Source organism: Phallusia mammillata, chromosome 1 (assembly GCF_965637545.1).
Source record: "Phallusia mammillata chromosome 1, kaPhaMamm4.hap1.1, whole genome shotgun sequence".
In the NCBI taxonomy this organism is placed as follows: Eukaryota; Metazoa; Chordata; class Ascidiacea; order Phlebobranchia; family Ascidiidae; genus Phallusia; species Phallusia mammillata.
In genome coordinates, this window is record NC_137252.1 from 25619081 (window position 1) to 25637818 (window position 18738).

At 36.4% G+C, this 18738-nt stretch overlaps 3 protein-coding genes and 1 pseudogene across 3 annotated transcripts; 2 read left to right on the forward strand and 2 right to left on the reverse strand.

Moving 5' to 3' along the window:
• Positions 1-1140: 1140 nt before the first annotated feature.
• Positions 1141-4552, forward strand: LOC145239264 (transcription factor CP2-like). The gene is made up of 2 exons (XM_080102572.1): positions 1141-1791; positions 2433-4552. The coding sequence occupies exon 2, from the start codon at positions 2469-2471 to the stop codon at positions 4059-4061; it is 1593 nt and encodes a 530-aa protein (XP_079958698.1). The 5' UTR covers positions 1141-1791; positions 2433-2468; the 3' UTR covers positions 4062-4552.
• Positions 4553-6452: 1900 nt separating this feature from the next.
• On the forward strand, positions 6453-9621 carry LOC145228920 (alpha-L-iduronidase-like). The gene has a single exon (XM_080094138.1). It carries the CDS (start codon positions 7561-7563, stop codon positions 9463-9465), a length of 1905 nt encoding a protein of 634 aa, XP_079950264.1. The 5' UTR covers positions 6453-7560; the 3' UTR covers positions 9466-9621.
• On the reverse strand, positions 9218-14412 carry LOC145228929 (coiled-coil domain-containing protein 102A-like). Its single transcript, XM_080094149.1, has 11 exons — positions 13868-14412; positions 13680-13809; positions 13434-13610; positions 13306-13360; positions 13118-13244; positions 11834-11942; positions 11656-11772; positions 11203-11412; positions 10906-11076; positions 10628-10731; positions 9218-10180 (listed from the first exon to the last, which is right to left on the reverse strand). Exons 1-11 carry the CDS (start codon positions 14362-14364, stop codon positions 10081-10083), a joined length of 1797 nt encoding a protein of 598 aa, XP_079950275.1. The 5' UTR covers positions 14365-14412; the 3' UTR covers positions 9218-10080.
• Positions 14413-15033: 621 nt separating this feature from the next.
• On the reverse strand, positions 15034-17844 carry LOC145209591 (contactin-associated protein 1-like; annotated as a pseudogene).
• Between the last annotated feature and the right edge of the window lie 894 nt (positions 17845-18738).

The window sequence follows — 18738 nt, forward strand, 5'->3', positions numbered from 1 at the left end:
TTTGCATGTATTTTTAACACCACGTACCTCCAGACCAGTATGTGACCGAATCCAGTGGGGGATTCAGCCGGTTCGCGCCGGTTCTATAGAACCGTCTCACAAAATTTTTTGAGTTCAGCGAACCGGTTAGCATGCCTACTGGTAACTGTCAATGTACTTTTTGTAACAGAACTGAGGGAAAAATATGAATTTTGTGATAGAACCGGCTGACAAAAAATTTGAATCCCACCACTGACCGATCGAATCATTTAAGTAAGGATGAAGTTGATTCGTGTTGTAGAATTAAAATAACTTATGAGTTCCTTACCCCCTGCAAAAAGTTTATCCGATCTGCCCACAGGTTCTTTACCCCTTTGCATGTTTCGATCAATGTTAACTTTCCCTGACATCATAGGTTAATTTTGTTTTGCCTAAATTTATTTATCTCCACCGGGTGTAAAATTGGAATTATCTTTTTGTTAGTTTGTACTTTCTGGTCAAAAAGCCTAGGCTACTCGACTCGATGGTTTGGATCCGTCAAATCATATTCATATTGCGATTATGGCATCTATGGTCATTCCTTTTTTATTCATCTAAAAAAGCATTTTTTAAACGAAAATGTTTTAATGTAACGGTAAATAAACTCGTTGGTGACATTTGAACAAACACTTTACAATGTTAATGTTATAGGTTATTGTCATTTCTGCACATTTCACTCTATTTTCCCATAGACTAGGTTTTCCCATAGACTAGGTTTTAATTTGTCAGCAGAGGGCGATGTTGATACAATAAAAACTTGTTTACAACTTACAACAACAGGTGGAGTTAGGATTTGGGAACGAACGAGGGTGTTTTTTGTTTGCTATGGGCCGTAAGCCCGTAAACTTTTGGTTCAAGTGAGTTCATAGCTTATGTAGCGCTTTGAGGGTAAGAGCATGAGAATTGAGAACAATGTTGCTCGTAAAATGCAGTACACATTTTTTGAAATGAAATAATTTCAATGAATTTTTTTGTCCAAATCTCGCCTACCTATATTTTTATGACTGTTTTATAACTGTATGCTATAGTAGGCTTTAATTGCGTTGGTGTTTAAGTGTTTGTTTAACGTTTGTTTGCGTCAGGAAAATTTGTGGAGCTTTTGACTAATTTAATTATGGAGCTTTAAGTTCAGTGTGTAATCTTCTTTTAGATGCAAATGCTTTGCAGCAGGCAATTCCATTCTATTGACCTAAAGCTTTTTTGTAAAGTTTTTTGTAATCTGTCAACCTGGCTTCCAAGACCAGCACAGAGTCACCCTCGTCTTCATCGAAAACATATCTACTGGTTGTCCCAACAGTGGCACCATCGAACAGTGAACAAAGCAAAAGACAAGCTGTGGGAAATTTGATCACTTCAGAGAAAAACAACACCCAGTTTTTCCAATTTCATGAAGATGACCAACAACAAAAAACTTTGAAGAGAAAAGTTCCAGCCACAATTAGTCCACTTTCAGGACAGCGTCTTTCACATGTTCCAATTAGACAGAAAGAGCCATCTCAAGTCCTGAATAGACATTATTCAAACAATTCTTCTGTGATTCATACCAATTCACCTCCAAGTAGCAGCAGTAGCTCTGCTTGTTCTGTATCATCATACACCCACAGAATATCGTCAGGTGCAACCATTAATGTCAATTTGCAGCAAGAAGCAGAAAATGACTCTCCTTTCGATCTTGGATCTCAGAGTTTTTTGGCCTCTGTTACATCCAACAGTACAAACGATGTCAGTGATGTTTCCTCCCCACCTGCTATCATTACATCAGTTCAGACCACTGTATGTTAACATAACCAATTTCACTTAATTTATGTTAGTATAGTGGGGTGCAGCGGCGGCAAATAATAAGTTTACAAAGAAAATGTTTATATCATCTAAACCAGGGGTCGGCAACCTTTTAGGCGACGCATGCCAATTTACTTGTTATTTCCATGTGTTAATGACCACGCGTGCCAACGTTTTTCTAAAAAATAGTGGTTCGTGTCAGCAGATATCAACAAATAAAGAGAAAGTAGAGTGTTTTGTGCATATAAGACTGAATTTTAAGACAGTGACATAGTAAAAACTATAAACAAGCAGTGTAACAGGTTAAATTGTTACTTCAATATCAAGACGCAACTCGGTTTGCATGCCATGAAAAACCACCTCGCGTGCCAAACTTGGCACACATGCCAGGGGTTGCCGACCCCTGGTCTAAACTCTAATTGGAACTATGTTTTAAGATCCTGAGTAATATTGCTGGTACAAAAATTTACCTCTTATTAGGGTTGTATTTTCTGAAATACATAACCAAATAGTTGCTTATTTTGTTGGGGGTATTTAATGTCAATTTATAACTTGAAGATCCACACTTTTCGTTAAATGTTGGTCTGGAAAAAAGACAAAACATGCTGTGTAGATATATTTTTATTGTGTTTTAGGTGCAAGACAAACAAGATTTGTCAACGTGGGTGAAAATGGATGGAATGGAGTCTGATCTTGTAAAAGATTTTGACAACAACTTGTCTGGACTTGGTCTGGAGCTGGGAGCCAATGCCTACAATATGAGTGAAGTTTTAAACTTACCCATATTTAAACAAGAAAGTATACTTGGTGGCAATCAAGGTCTCCCTCCTTTTCAATACATGCTTTGTGCACCTACATCTCCTGCTACTAAAGTCTATGAAGAAACATTGACTTATTTAAATCAAGGCCAATCATATGAAATTAAGCTGAAAAAACTGAGAGACATGCCTGATATGGGTGCCTTAAACCTTGTAAAAAGCCAGCTGCGAGTGGTGTTTCATGACCGCAGGCTTCAATACACAGAGTATGCCCAGTTTCAAAGCTGGAGGTTAAATAGGCCGGGTGACAGACTACTGAATATTGATGTTCCAATGTCAGTTGGTGTAATTCAACCCAAGGAAAATCCTGACCAGGTTAACCTTGTGGAGTTTGTGTGGGATCTTGACAAAGAAGCATCTGTATGGGTTCAAGTTCACTGCATAAGCACTGAATTTACTGCACGGAAGCATGGTGGTGAAAAAGGAGTTCCATTTCGGATCCAGATTGACACCTACACTGTGGACACAAATGGTGAGATGGGCCAGCATGTGCATTCTGCAAGTTGTCAGATAAAAGTTTTTAAACCAAAAGGTGCTGATCGCAAACAAAAAACTGACAAGGACAAAATGGAAAGGCGGTCAGCTCAAGAGAAACTGAAATATCAGCCTTCCTATGACTCAACACTTTTAAGTGAGTGTACTCCTAACTATATCCAGTCTGAACAGATTGAGGAAGTTAAGGAAATTCTTACTTCTCAGCCAAGAAACAGAATCATGGACCAGGCAAATGATATGTCAGGACAAAGACTTGACTTTTCAATATTGCAGCAAAATACAAACAATCTTAGTTACCCTGACAAGCGGTGCCGCAGTATTGTCACATACAATCCATCTATTGAGTCATCCATACCACCGCCTCCCCCCTGTGCACCAATGAATGCTTCAACAAGCTCACAACAAGAAAGACCACCCAGTGCTCCAAATTTAACTCAAAAACAGGAAGTTTTAGTTGGTTTTGCCACTGTGGCACAAACTCAGGATTGGCTGCAGCGCAATCGCTTTGGCAGCTTTATTAAAACTTTTAATAACTATACTGGTGCTGATCTGCTTACATTATCCCGTGATGATATTACTCAGATATGTGGACATGCTGACGGAATCCGTTTGTACAATGCATTGCGAGCAAAAAATGTGCAGCCACGCTTAACATTGTACTTGACCCCAGCTACCATTGGAGGAGACAATGAACTTTGCATATACAAAGCATACTATTTAGAGAGAGCTACAGTGGCTGAACTGGCTAAAGCAACCAGCGATTGTATTTTCGACACTGGTGAGGGATCTCGCCCAAATATATCACGCATTTTGTACCAGCCTCCGCGATCTTCTATTCATGTTCTGGTTACAGATGAAGTGGTGTCATTGATGAAAGATGAGTCTTCTTTTACTGTTTCCTTGGTGAAGAATGAGGTGTCATCTGGATTTCAAATTATTTTGAAACCATAATTCAGGGAACATGTTTGTTATTAGGATTCATGAACATCTGTTAGAAAGTCATGAGAGACACTTCTAAAGAGTATGTGGTGATATTACAGATTAATCATGCCAAAACAAAAATAATTTTGTAAATTCCAAATCTGATTTTATATTTGCAATTCATTGTTGTTGTTTTTTTACCTATATGCTTTGGCTGTGTAATGTTTCTGGGAGTCTTTATCCCACCCTGCCTTGCCTCGCACAAACATTTGATAATTCCTTTAGGACATTGTTTCGAAGAAATAAGAAGAAATAGTTTGCTTTTACTTGTGCAGTAGCGACTTCAGCTTTTTCACACAATTGCATCACGATTTAGCAATGGTGTGTTGTTGGATTTTTATTTGATATTCATAGCTGCATTTATGACGTTTTTTACCCGACAAGGGTGTTCTTAGGGTGTTGATGTCTTTGTTGCACTACAACAAGTCTCTGCAGTTTAATTCCTGCTGCTGTCCATGGTACTTTGACTGACTTTTTATGGGACTGAATGTAGTAAATTAGTGTGACAGGTTGTTTGTTTATGTGACAACATAATGGACCTAAAACAATTTCTGACACGAAAATACCACTAAACTGGAAAAGTAAGGTTGAAAGAAATCACTAGCCTGAAGGCCAAAAAACGGTGCATTTGATGCATGGTGGAAATTATGGCTGCAGTTGGACTTTGGTGAAAGCAATAGAATGCCGCAACTAAGCACTCATAATCATGAGTTGGGCAACAGGAGACCAATTCACCATAAACGACGCCTTGCCATTCTAAAAATTATAAGCACACACAATGTACAAAACTCGAAATGTCGATAATGGTCATGCACGCGCATTGCCTGTTACAATTTGCTATAAATGATATGACTGTTCTTTTATTTAACAATTATAGCACTATAGCAGTGCCACACTAAATTAAATCAGCAACTCGGTTTAAACCAGGGAGTCGAGCCCGCGAACCGGTTTGAGCGGATTATTTCATTAAACCCGAACCGCTAATTACGATTTCCTAAAAACCCGAACCGGAGTTGAATCCTATAATTTGTTTGACGTTGGACCGGAACCGAACCAGTAAAAATGCAGCCTGCATTATATTTTGTATTTTTTTTTTTTTTCAAAACAGCGCAGTAAAGAAAACGCAAAATAACACTTATATGGCGTATAAAAAATAAACATACACGATCAAAATTATTTTGGAGTTTGATAAGACCAGGTAGATGATGGGTAGAATTAAAATTAAACGAACGGTTTGGACCCGATAATTTGCTTGAACCGGAACAAAACCCGAACCCGAAAATACTTTTTTTTAAAACCTAATCCGAACCCGTAAAAACAAAACCAAGTGAACTTGAACCCATATGACAAGCGGTTCGACTCCCTGTATTTAAACTATTGACAAACAGTGCGTAAAAATCAACATGTACTTGTGAGTCTGTGGACTTACGACGATCTCAGCACTAAGCTGCAAGCTCAATTGGTGGGACGCCAGTCCCGAAACGTCTCCTGGATGAATTTGTTTCTAGCCCATGTTTGCCTTATGGGAATGCTTTGGAGGCCGGTTTGATTCGGTAAGGGTAAGACGCCTTATAGTCTGACGCACTATGATGAAACTATTGGTAGTTTTAATTATAGTTTCTTGGAGCACCCCAAACGCTTATCAAGTGGAGATCGAAACTATTGGGTCAGCAATTTGCATTGGGTTTTAAGTAGGTTTAAAATTGGCCTAGACGAACTATTTTAATTCTACAAACATTTATTGACAGACCACATATTCTGAGAATGTTTGGTCGCATTGTGGAACACTATAGTAGTAGGCCTCTATATCAGACAATGAAAAACTTGTCTGAGAACTTTTTATTTTTACTGTTTATTTTTATTAGTAGACGTGTTTACAAATGCCTCATGTAATTCTAGGTGTTGCAAGAAAGGTTGACTTTTCATTTCAACTAAGCCATATGTGATTCAAGTCAATGATAAATTGTTTCTCGTCATTTTTATTCCCGACTGTTTATATATTTTACCACACTAATCTAAAACTTAAATCAAAACTGCTATTTGTTCTATTGATTAATCTTTGTAGCGTTTGCACTGTTTTGGGATGACTGACAAGGTGACTTCCGGATCTTTCGCCATCCCGCCGCCAGTGCTGGATTAAACATTAGGCAAAGTAGGCACGTGCCTACAGGCCAGTCAAAAATCCAGGCCACATTAAATGATTTGGCAACACTGATAATTCTAATTTTTTAGTTAGCAACCCTGATTTTCGGGCCACTTATAAAATGTGCCTACATAGGCCAGCAGACCCTTAATCCGGCACTGCCCGCCGCTTGAAGTGCGCAAAATGTATATACTTACTTACATAAGAATATGTTACCCTTTTTTGCATATTGAATAATTTACTTCTGCTCGATACATTTGCTGGTGTTATATCGCAAACGATAGACGTCAATATTAACTTAGGGAATTGCCCCAATTTAGCTACCTTATGACGTCATGCGTGGTATTGTAAGCTTGCAGGTGCGTTTGGTTTTGGTTCAATTTAAAAGTTATAATTTTGCATTGTAGAAGTTTGTAATAAATGTATTAATTATGGGTCCCCTTCCCTGAAGGGGACTCATATTGATTTTACTCGAATTGTTTGTTTTTTTTGTTTTTTTCTTTTTTTTTCTTCTTTTTTTTTCTTCCCAAAGTTTGTCCGACTCGTTTTTCCATCAAATGTTTGATGGATTTGGCTGAAATTTACACAGATTGTAGATATAGTTATGTAGATGTGCATCCCACTTTGTTTTTGTTGATAGCCCCAGTATTTACCCCACTAGCCCCCTAAAATGGGTGAGTTTTTAAACAGTGTCAGAATTGGCTAAAATTTGGATTTCTTGTATAGTATGCCATTTATAGGTGCTGATTGTTGTGTTCAACCCTGTAGTCCTAACATTTACCCCACAAGCCCCTAAAGTGTAAAACGTATTTGTATGTTACTGGGCACCACAAACGAAAGATTTCTTTGGCGCAATAGTGTTACAAGGGCAACCAGTTGTATGTTGCTCGTTGGTGGGTTGCTTGGTGGTCGTTTTTGCGCCATGGAAGTTAGGGGCTTGTCAACAGCCCTATGACGTCGGAAACATTAACGGTTGTTGCTCAAAACTCCTCTAGTGGTCGACATTTTAAACATTGGCGGATTGGGCTGAAATTTTGCAGTACTATTGATTGAGTCATTGCGGTTTTTATATATTTTTTAATTTGTGTGTCGAACCCAATTAGTTACCCTACCAGCCCCCTAAAATGTGTCAGTTTTTTAAAACGTTAAATAGGACATACTTCAAACAATATCTGGGGTGAATCTAATTTTATAGTTCGTATTCTACATAACATTATTATTTAAGCCCAGTGCCGGTCAGCACCAAGAACAGGAATACTGATTAGGGGATACTGGACAATGATGGTTTAATTAGCATATTTGTGTTACAGAGTTTGGTCAAACAAAATGCATCACTTTGTTTGTGTTTTGGCTGCTGTTCTTTGTACCATTGTTGATGTTAATGCAGAGTATCAAATCAATGTTTTCCCACTCAACAAACTTTCAAATTTAGATCATTTTTGGGAAAGCACTGGTCTCTGTCCGCCATTGCCTCATAAGGATGCAGGAAAGTTTTTGCTTTCTGAAGACATGCACCAAAACCTGGTGTTAATTGCCTCTACTCCCCACGCTGGAATTAAACAAGTTCGTGTACACTGGTTGCTTGACCTTGTTGAATATGATGGAAAAAACTACAATTTTACACAATTGGATAAATTTGTTTCTTTACTACACAAAAATAACTTGTTTCCAGGCTTTGAAATAATGGGGAATCCATCTAACACCTTTACAAATTTTGACAATTTTACACAAGTTCTGCAATTAAAAGCGCTTGTAACTGAAATTGCCAAAAGATACATAACAATGTTCGGATTGGAATATGTTAAAAAATGGAATTTCGAAACATGGAATGAACCAGACCATGGGGATTTTGATTCTGTTAAAATAACTGTACCAGGTTTTTTGAAATACTATGATGCATGTTCTGAGGGTCTGAAAAAAGCAGATCCCAGTTTGGTATTCGGTGGACCTGGGGGTGCATGTAAAGGTGTTACATTTTCTAAACGTTGTTGGGCATTGATGTCACATTGCATTAATGGCTCTAATTACATTACTGGTAAGGTGGGTAGTAGAATTGATTTCATTTCCATTCATAAAAAAGGAAATGGAAAGGCACAAAATATTTTAGAAGAAGAGCTGGAAACATATGGGACCTTACAGTCAAACTTTTCAGAACTACAATTTTCACCAATTTATAATGATGAAGCTGACCCCTTGGTGGGATGGAGTAAGCCAAAATGGTGGCGAGCAGATGCAACATATGCAGCAGTTATAGCAAAAGTTATAAGTCAGCATCAAAATCAAATCATTGCAAAGAAAAACAACTTTCAATATAAACTGTTAAGCAATGACAATGGTTTTCTTAGCTTTGCTCCAAATTATTTCACACAAAGGACTCTAAATGCAAGAATTCAAATCAATAATACAGACCCAAAGTATGTACATTTTATTAAGAAACCAGCACTTGTTGTGATGGGACTGCTGGCAAAACTTAATGACATTCAGGTTAACATGAAGGTTAGTTCTGTAAAACCCAGCACAATCGGCGGTATTGCTTCCATTTGTTCCACAAAAAGCTGCCAAGACCTTGAAATATCAACAATTCTATACAACAGCATGGATACTACATTTGGATTTGGCCAATCATTCATAGAACTAAACTTTCATGATCTTCAAAACACTGCTACAATCTTTTATAAAAGCAGAGGTCTTCTGCCACCTAGTGATGTGAAAATGATGGTTTGTGAAGTGAACAATTTAAAGACAAATCCATATGCGTTTTGGAAAGACATGGGCAGTCCCACTTTTCCTAATACCGCACAACTCAAATTGTTGCATGCTGTGGAAGGCCCATATTGCTTAAATCCAACTGAAATATCATTCAATTCCACAGATAAAAGCACTGTAAGAGTAAAGCTTCCCTTACCTGGGGTTTTGTTACATCAAATATGTTGGAAGCCTGCTAGCTTTCAAAATCCTCCAGTGAATTTACAAGCACACAAAATTAACAAGCGCCAAGTTTTATTGGTTTGGGACGATAAATATATTCAAACAAAGTGTATTAAGACATATGTTGTACAGTACGCACAGAACAGTGATCCTCAGAATTACATAACCATCAATAATAAACACATATTATTTAACTCACTTACTTTTGTTAGTTATGATAATGTGATTGGGTTCTTTCGTGTTTATGCAGTTGACATGTGGGATCGCGCTAGTCCATATTCAGATGTAATTTATTTTCAGTAATGATATTTTCTAAACAGTGTTATTTTCCATGTTTTTACTTATTTGTGCTTTCAAATAATTAATGCATTTGGCTATTTTTTATTTTTTTTATATCACTTCCACTGTAAACTGACAAACACAAATCATGCCATTGAAATATAAAACAATATTCCTACACACTGACGTTATGATTATGAAAAGGCAGAAATCTTCCTGCTGGGTTGTGATTTTAGAATTTTTGTCATGGTAAATCAGTGATTTTTTAAAAAAGCTTTCAAATAAAAAAAAATACAAACATTCTACAACTGAAGATGCTACAGCTAATAAATACAACAACTATAAAAGGATGGTTTAGAATTGAGGTTTGTCATGATAGAAACCATTGTACAAAAAATATGGATAAAAAAATATAATTGCACTTTCTTGTATCAGTTTGAACTTCAAAACAAACTGAAACAAATTAGGAAGCAACAGCTTTTTAAATCGGATGAAATAACAACAAACTTGCAATATTCTTAAAACAATGGTAAGGTGTGTATGATGTAGGGTATAAATGTTGATGAAAAATATCAATACAGTGGTTTCAAACAAAAGCACAGTTGTAAAAATTCTAGGTAAAACAACAATCTGAAAAGTTTAGACATCAGAAGATGAGTCTGAACCAATCAAATCATCTTTTCCGCTTCTGGTAAAGGTTGATTTTGGCCAGGATGGAGTTGGAGTCTCTCTTCTCAATCTAAAAAGAATATTGGATAATTAACCACACATTTTGGGCATCCCACAATTTTTTTTGCATAGAGCTTCAGGAATGTGCAATTAAGAGAAAAGGCACCTATTTAAATCCCTCCTATCAGTTCAATGTCTAGATATGAAAATGTGTGCAATAAGTTATTACAAGTTACCACAGTTTCAGTATGAGCAATGGAGACATCAGTAACATATAAAAAATAGTGTGTAATTTTAATTAGTCTGAGGCACACAATAGGATACTGAAGATACCTGGTATTTAGTTAATATAAATGTCCTTTATATTAACTAAATATGTATGACTTCATATTTTTTTTAAAGTTTACAGCATGTGCAAAATCTGCAATTTTTCATAAAATAGGACTTTTTTATTACCAATTCTTTTACACAGGTTAACAATATTTTTAACATTTCATTCACTCCTATTTATAATAACCTTGTTTGCAGTTGACCCAATTGAAGATGAAGTTTCTCCAACTCTTCGTCTTTTTCCTCAACTTGTCGCGACAGTTTTCTTGTTTGATTTTGGGCACTGTCAAGCTTAAAATCCAGACAAATAGAATTACTACACTTGATTGTACAAATTATGAAATGTTCAAGACTTTTCAATTACTATTTCCCTGCAGTGTTTGCATTATACATGTGGAAAAAACAACTACAAAACCTAATGTGATAGGTGTTTCTCAAACGAAAAACAGGAGAACAAAGACAAACCTCATCTTCAGTGTTGGTTTGTTGCTTTTTAATTTCTTCGACACGATTGCGTAAAGCTCTCACTTCAGTCTCATGTTTCTCTGCCCTTCTTCGACTGTGAGCTAATTCCTCCTGTTTGTCTTCCAACAGTTTTTGATCTTTATTGTATTGTCGCCTTAAATCACTTAATTCCTATAAAATACAATATTTCCAAGTGAGGCAATAAAATCAAATCCTTCTTTAAATAAATCCTTCTTTAAATAAATCCCTATGCATCTCACAGAAATAACTAAAAAATGTTTAAATAAAGCTTTATACTTCATGTAGATCATGTAGCTCAATCTGTGCATGTTGCAACTCATGATCACGATCTTCTGCAGTTGTTTTACGCCTTCTCTCCATTTCAGTTTGCATCTCATTGGAAGATGTTTTTAGTCGCTTGTTTTCTCGCTCCAATTGAAGTTTCTCTGTTTCCAATCTTTCTCTTCTGCCCCACTCACAAGTATTTTCTTCTTGTAGTCTTTCAATCTGAAAATACAAAAAGGTACTTTACAGTAGACACAACTTTGCACTTATTGCTTGCCATCTTTTGCAGTAATAGGGGAACACATGCTAAAACAGAAGAGTAAAATGTACACATATTTTTATTTGTGTGGAAAACACAATTTTACAACAAACCTTACAAACAGAAATGGGTTGAACAGGCATATTTTCTTAAAACTGAAAGTTAGACCAGTACACAATGATTACAATGATGGACAATTCACATACTTCTTCCCTCAGGTCATGGATCTTCCTTTCCATTTGTGAGCGGTTTTCTAGTTCCTCCTCCAAGTTAGTGTTAATTCGTACCAGATCCAAACGATGTGACTCTTGAATACGGGAAAGCTGTGTGATAAAAATGCAGCTAAGTTAACTGCCCAATTACACACTGATTTTTGAATTTTACCTGTTTGAGAGCATCTTGTTTTCCATCCTTCATTTCTTCAAATTTCTTTTTGTAGGTTGACAACTGTTGGCTCAAATCTTCGATGGTCTTATGTAGGGTCAATTTTGAGCTAACACACAAACAAAAATGGTTAAGTCAAAATAAGTTTGGGATCTAATCTTTACACAAAATTGGCTTGAACTTAAGGTTTTAATTAAATATGGACAATCATAAACATACTCATTTTAATTTATAAATTTATTATGGTTTTACATTTGAAAGTATCAAGCATATCAAGCAGCTGCACAATAATGCTATTTGTGTAAAATGGATGACATATTTCAATCGTCAAACGGAATTTGTCTGTTTTTCTATTTAGTGAAAACTGCTCTTGAAGTCTTTTTGTTCACAGAGGCGCAAGTTTTTACTGTTTGTGTAAGCACTTACAGACAAAAAGTGGAATTCGGTGAAGAGGTCTCATATGTCCTAAAGCTGTGTACATTGTAAATAGCGCACAATAGACACAAGAAGATGAAAGACAAATAATGGCAAACTTTTTGCTTCTGTGTTGATATTTGAAGTTTAGAAGGCCTCTTTAAATTGTCCATTGGTATTAACTTTTAAAACTTAGTTAAGAATTTTTAGCAATAACAGCTGCTTGTTTTTAGGCTTTTGCACTATAGACAAAAGTGATTAAAAATATATTGATTTGATGGTTTTTCTATATGATCGATATTTCATTATTTAAGCTGCACAACATCCTATTATTTCACAATAAATCCTATCTTACAGGTATTATTTATGGCTTGAGTTTAAGCCATTGAAGACATTGAGTAAAATTATCTCAAAATAAAAATTCTTTCAACACCTACCACTACAAAGCCATATTTACTTTCAAAAAAGAAAGTCAAATACAATGGTTCAAAGACAAAAGAGAAATAGGTCTTCTACAGTGAAAAGGGTCAAGTCCAAAGTCTAAACTAGATGGCAGAATTTACTTGGTCTGTGATGAAATTTATGAAGCTGTTATCAATGCAGGGAATTCAAAGCATATTTTAATGTGCATGTGTGAATATGATTTCTGACAATGGGTTGGGGACAACCTGCTAAGCGAACACTACCTACAGGTTAAATTTTCTTCCAAGCATGAAAATGATTACGAAATATGTTTGAGTACCAACAACATAACCAAGCGTTTCAATGCTGTTGAGTGAGCCTATGCATACAATTTGAACGAGTTAAGCTATGCATACAAGAAAGCAACCTAAAATGTTTGGACACTGATTTAGTTGAGTGGAGACCTACTTTCTTTCTGCCTGGATGGTCTTCACTGACTCTTCAACTTTAAGTTGGAGGGCACCAACTTTTTGTGACAAGTGATCTTCGTCAACTGATGAAGTGTTGCTGGCAACTGATGTGTTACTTTTGACCCCTGTTAATTGAAAAAAAATTGTAAAAAACAGTAATACAAAAAAGACATTGTAAAATCATACCCCCTTTCCTGAAGTTGGATGACTCAGTTTTTGACTTGTTTTGAATTCCAGTGGACTACAGCATAAGATGCAAAAAACAAAATTTAAAATTTTGTTGGATATATTTTTTAAAAGAAAGAGTATTGCACCTGTGATCTTGTGGTTTCACTGTGTAAACTGCCATTTTCAGATGCAACATCTGCTTTGTGATGATTTTTTAAGTCCACTTTTAGACTTGTATTTTCTTGGATAAGCATTGATTTTTGCTCCCTTAAAACAAGGAGCTCTTTTCCATTGTCTTCCAGTTTCAGTTTTGTCCGTTTTAACTACGCATACAAAAAACTTTTGTGACAAAAGATTTAAAACAATGAAAATATTTACAAATCATAACTTACTTCTTCCCTGGCTCGGTTCCTTTCACTTCTTACTTTCGTCCACTTTTCACGCCAGTTTGCTGTGCAATCAGACCACCATCGTAGAGTTTTTTCCATTTGTGAAATTCTCATCTGAAGTTCATACACTTCACTGCAAAAATGATTAATTGTTTCGTTTAAACTTACCCAATGTAATTATTTTAAAATACCTTGGTCTATTTGTTTTCTGTTCACGATAAAACATATGTCGAGTTGTATCATCTGTTTTTGAACGTCGATGGTTGTTGTATACTGCCTCTGGTGGTGTATGCAACTGATGATCAAACTGAATATCATCACTGTTGTCGTCATCAAAATATTGTGGAACATCTTGGAAGTTTCCAGACAAGGCCATTGAGTGTTGCGCGGATGACAACAAATTGTCTAACGAATGTCCACGACTTTTAGGCTTTGGTGATCGCTCCTTTGGGCGTCCATGTCTTTCAACTTTTTTGTAACTTTTTGATGACATTGGAACTACATCATCAACCATTATTTCTGCTTCACTATCAGGACTACTAAATGTATTGCCAAATGGTTCTCTGTGTCTTCTGTACAAATCTCTATGTTTCCTTTTGTGCTGTTCTGGTTCATGATTGAGTGCTTGTACTGAGAGTTTACTTGTTCGAACTTTTGGTCTTGGAGTCTGAGAAATGTTACCAGACATAACTTTAAAAAGTTCTGCAACTTTTCTCTAGGGAATTTAAACAACGTTAGATTTTTAATATAAATAAACAAAAAATTCTGGGCCACAGTTAAAAACATTTTAAAATAAAATTTAAGCAACTTAAATTAAATTCAGCACAAACCAAAGCAGAAAATCTGTTAAACGGCAAAGAAATGAGTGTTTGAAGGCTTTTTTACATTGAATGTTTATAATTTACTTTTATAATTTCATGCTTCTGCAGTTCTTGTTTTAGTGTTTATTTCAAATTTTTCCTACACTGTTTTTTGCTTGCGGTCACTGTTGCTTTAAAGTTTAAATTCAAACACTAACGCTAGTGTATGACGAAAGGCGAAATGGTCAATTCAGGAACATATTATTCTCAAAATCTCGACACCATTTGCCTTAACACATAGGTGTTATTCGGTTATATTATATTTTACATTGTACATTCTATAACTATATTTTATAAAATATATTATCTTCGCTTTAAACTTTTAGACGTCGAGTGAAGATTCTGTCAAGCTGTTCAGCAAATAGTGCAAATAAGTCTATTATGTTGAGACTTCGGTGACCGGAGATCAACAGTAGCGTCCCTCGCAATGCGTGACAACTCGGTCGTGCATCGTTGGATAACGAAACGCATGATTAATTACATTTTATTTTGACAGCAAACACACACAAAATTTTATCTGTTTACACCGGTTAAGAGCAGACATATTTACACACAAACAAACGTACATAACTTGAGCGGCATAAAAATATGCAGCACAAAAGATAGCTTAAGCACCACGCCAAAAACAATTGAAATTGCGCATACAGAAAGAATTTAAAGAAATGTAACAAAACCATTGGCCTACCCCTACAGCCAGTGCTAGTTACTGTTATTGCTGATGTTACCTGGTTACAAACACACTTTATATACAATGCATAGGCCTACGTTTGTGATGGTTCTTCTTCAACCAGACACATTTGTGACCACAGTCTTTAAGCTAAAACAACATTTTTACCAAACATAAAAACTTATAAGTTATTTTAAAACAAATAGACCTACCTGTGCCTAGACATTCTAATGGCCCAAGAGTGTGCCAGCCATATTCCCCAAGATCACCAGTGTCCCCAAACATCAGTTTGGTCACGGGTAGTTTTAATTTGTCAGTAAGGTAACCTTCATCAGAAGTTTCTGGTGGCGCGTTTGTGTCGCAGTTGCACTTTAACTTGGGGTTATCGCAGGTTTCTGTACATTTTTAGAGACGGTGAAAGTATAATAGCCTATGATGTAGGCTAAATGAACCAAACGAGGAAGCAAAGTGCGGCTTGCCCAAACCACTTCATTTCCTATTTTTCTTTATTGCTTAGGGGGGAGCATACTAAAAGAGTTTTTTAATTATCGTTTTCACAGCAACGGGGACTAGAAATTAAAAGTCATTGTTTCAGGGTCACAACATTTTTACCCGTATCTCCACAAGCACAGTAGTAATTACTCCTGGACGTGGATCCTCCCCAGTACTTCATTACGTCACCGTCACGTGATACCCACGCTCCGTACTGATGAGCCCCGTCATTAAGCAAGAAGCTGCCATCACAGCGATACTGAAAACAATATTTTATTGACTTGCAACGATTTTGCACAATATAGCCTACTGATTAACAAACCTTAATGTATTGTCTGCAGCCGGTTTAGGCTTCAATTAGAGCGACAATCTGATTCATGTTTGCGTTGTATACGACGTTATGTTTGTAGCAAAAGTCTTTCTCGCACTCTTCGACCTGGCTTTCGGAAAGCGAATTGTGTCGAACTTGACTCAAAGCTGTTGTGCAGTGAAAAGTTACAAATTTTTAGTAGGATGGAATTTTATCCGAACTGACCTTGATCGCCACTGAAGTTACAAAAAACATAAAATGGTTGTACTACATCGGGTTTGGGTGATATGAGGTAAGTTCCCGAATGATTAGGACTAATATCTTCACATGTTCTGGGAATTTCTGAAATTTAAATCGAGGATTGTTTTACGTAGGCTACGGTTTTTCTTCGACCTATTCTTTCACACTTAAGTCTTTAGAGTTAAATCGTAAGTAAGTTTTATCATCTTTACTAATTAAGATACAAAATTTACACAGATTTGCGTTCAAAGATAAAGCAAATCGTAAAACGCCTGATATTAACCTTCGACAAACGCACGTGAAAACTAATAAAACATGTAAAAAAAATTCAATAGTTTAATTAATTGTTATTAAGTTTTTTTCACGCTTGGTGTTTTTACATTTATCAACCTACCAGTAAATTGGTTCATAGCTTCTACCTGATTCCGTAATCTCTGTAGCTCTGTCATGTCACAGTCAATACCTGGGGGGCCTTGATTTCCTGGTTCACCCTAAAAAACTTATTTAAACATAATATATTTTGCAAATATGCAGCTGCTTTGATACGCTTTAACCAAGAAACTATACGTCAAAAAATTTGCCGTAAATAGTGAATCGTAACACTCTATTGCAGTGATGGGGAGACTCGAGTCACCTTTTTAAAAGACTCGACTTGACTCGAGTCTCAGTTGTGAAGAGACTCGACTTGACTTGGACTCATCTTAGTAGAGACTCGACTCGGACTCGTTATTTAACCAACAAAACGGAAATAATGGATAACCTGTTCAGTTGACTTCAACCAAACAACAGCAGCAATTCACTGTGCGATGCGAAGTTATTACTGCTTAATTTTAACGTAACGAAGTCGCTGCTACATTTTGCTAAACTTTCTTACGCTGGCATTAAGTGTTGTACTTATTGCTTGGGTTTTAAGGTAATCGAATGCAGTACATAGCGCATGCGGTAAAATATGAATTTTTTGTTTTCATAAACTCCTTTGAACAGGATGACGTTCATTTCCTCACTGTTTAATGAATGTCAATTAATGTGTCTCATTAAAGATGACCCTACTCTAAGAAAGGGACGTTGATGGGATTTGTTCATTGTAATGAAGCGGTGTCCGTTTTAAGTTAAAAAAGGCGCGATGAACCATTCAAATGCTGGATTAACTATCTAAACCTTTTTGCAAAAACTTTTTGTGACTTGCCTTGACTCGAACTGCTAATGACTTGACTCGACTTGAGACTCGAACCGCTAATGACTCGACTCGACTTGAGACTCGAACCCCTTGTGACTTGACTTGACTTGGGACTCGGACCCCTACTGACTTGACTTGACTTGAGACTCGACTGATAGGACTCGTTACCCAACCCTGCTCTATTGGCTGTAGGCTACCTTGGTCCCTGGAGGTCCAGCTGGCCCAGCTTTTCCAGGTCTTCCCGTGTCGCCTCTGGTTGATTGTGCGGTTAGATTTGACGAAATGTTTTCCGAGATTGGTCCATCGGATCCGTAAATGTTGGTGATGGTGTAATGGGAGCAGCCTTTTTGATTTGCAACTATTTGTTTTAGCATCAAAACCAGACAAATGTTTATGAATCCACTTCTACTCTTCATCTTCATTATTAACCTTGTCCGAAAAATTGATGCAAGTTTCCTGATAGTCCTGTTTAAAAAATGCCAAGACTAAACTTTAGCCCAAGTTGTTACACAATCAAGAAACATTTTTCTAAATACGACTTTATGTTGTTGATCGCTTCTGTCTCAGCAGACTAATCCAGAAGAATTTCCAAAATTATGTTACAATTAGCCTACATGCGAGAGCACATAATTACCAGGTTTGCGCTCACCTCAAGTAGATCTTTAGATTTTGTGCCATGTACCAGTGAAGTGCTTTACTTCACTGATAAACATGGAAGTTTTATACTAAAGCAACAAGAGATTTAAACATATTTTCAACGTAAATTTCATAAAGCTGTTTTGTTCTTACTATTACCATTTATTTGTACAGGTTGAAGTGAAAAAAAACTTATGTGGTTAATAAACTTTTGGTTACAAGTAACTATAGGCCTACTGTATAAACGAGCCCAGCTAGCTCTTTCGCTTTGCTTAGGACGTACTGTTATAAAGTTAAATCTCCACACTGCACAAAATACTGCTAACTTTATTTTGTAGCGAATGTTTTAATTGTTACCTATAGAAATGAAAGTTTACAAAACTGCAATTGCTCTGTGCAAACTTTGCCACTTTTTTCATAATCGCCTTTTTCCCTTTATCGTGTTCTGCCCAAAACTTTTTGCATTCGAAGCGGTATAAGCGTATCCAGTGTAGTTGTCAAAAGTAAACTTCAGTGTTAAAAGGTGCTCAAAGGCAGCAATTCAAAATATATTCGCCTTTTGGTTTTCAAGGGTCATTGGCGAAATATTGTAGGACCTTAAGCAAGGCATGTCATTGTTTGAAGAGATAGTTGATCAAATTGGCTGGGGAAGGTATCAAATTCGTAACACTGTGTTTTGT

What these genes read in the sequence shown, in the direction of transcription:
- LOC145239264 (XM_080102572.1), top strand. Translation starts at nt 2,469, where the DNA reads ATGGATGGAATGGAGTCTGATCTTGTAAAAGATTTTGACAACAACTTG.
- LOC145228920 (XM_080094138.1), top strand. Translation starts at nt 7,561, where the DNA reads ATGCATCACTTTGTTTGTGTTTTGGCTGCTGTTCTTTGTACCATTGTT.
- LOC145228929 (XM_080094149.1), bottom strand. Translation starts at nt 14,364, where the DNA reads ATGTCTGGTAACATTTCTCAGACTCCAAGACCAAAAGTTCGAACAAGT. An exon ending in ACCATCCAGGCAGAAAGAAA is followed by an intron (nt 11,943 to 13,117) that starts GTAGGTCTCCAC and finishes TTTGTGTGTTAG; the next exon opens with CTCAAAATTGACCCTACATA. An exon ending in AGCTACATGATCTACATGAA is followed by an intron (nt 11,077 to 11,202) that starts GTATAAAGCTTT and finishes TGTATTTTATAG; the next exon opens with GAATTAAGTGATTTAAGGCG.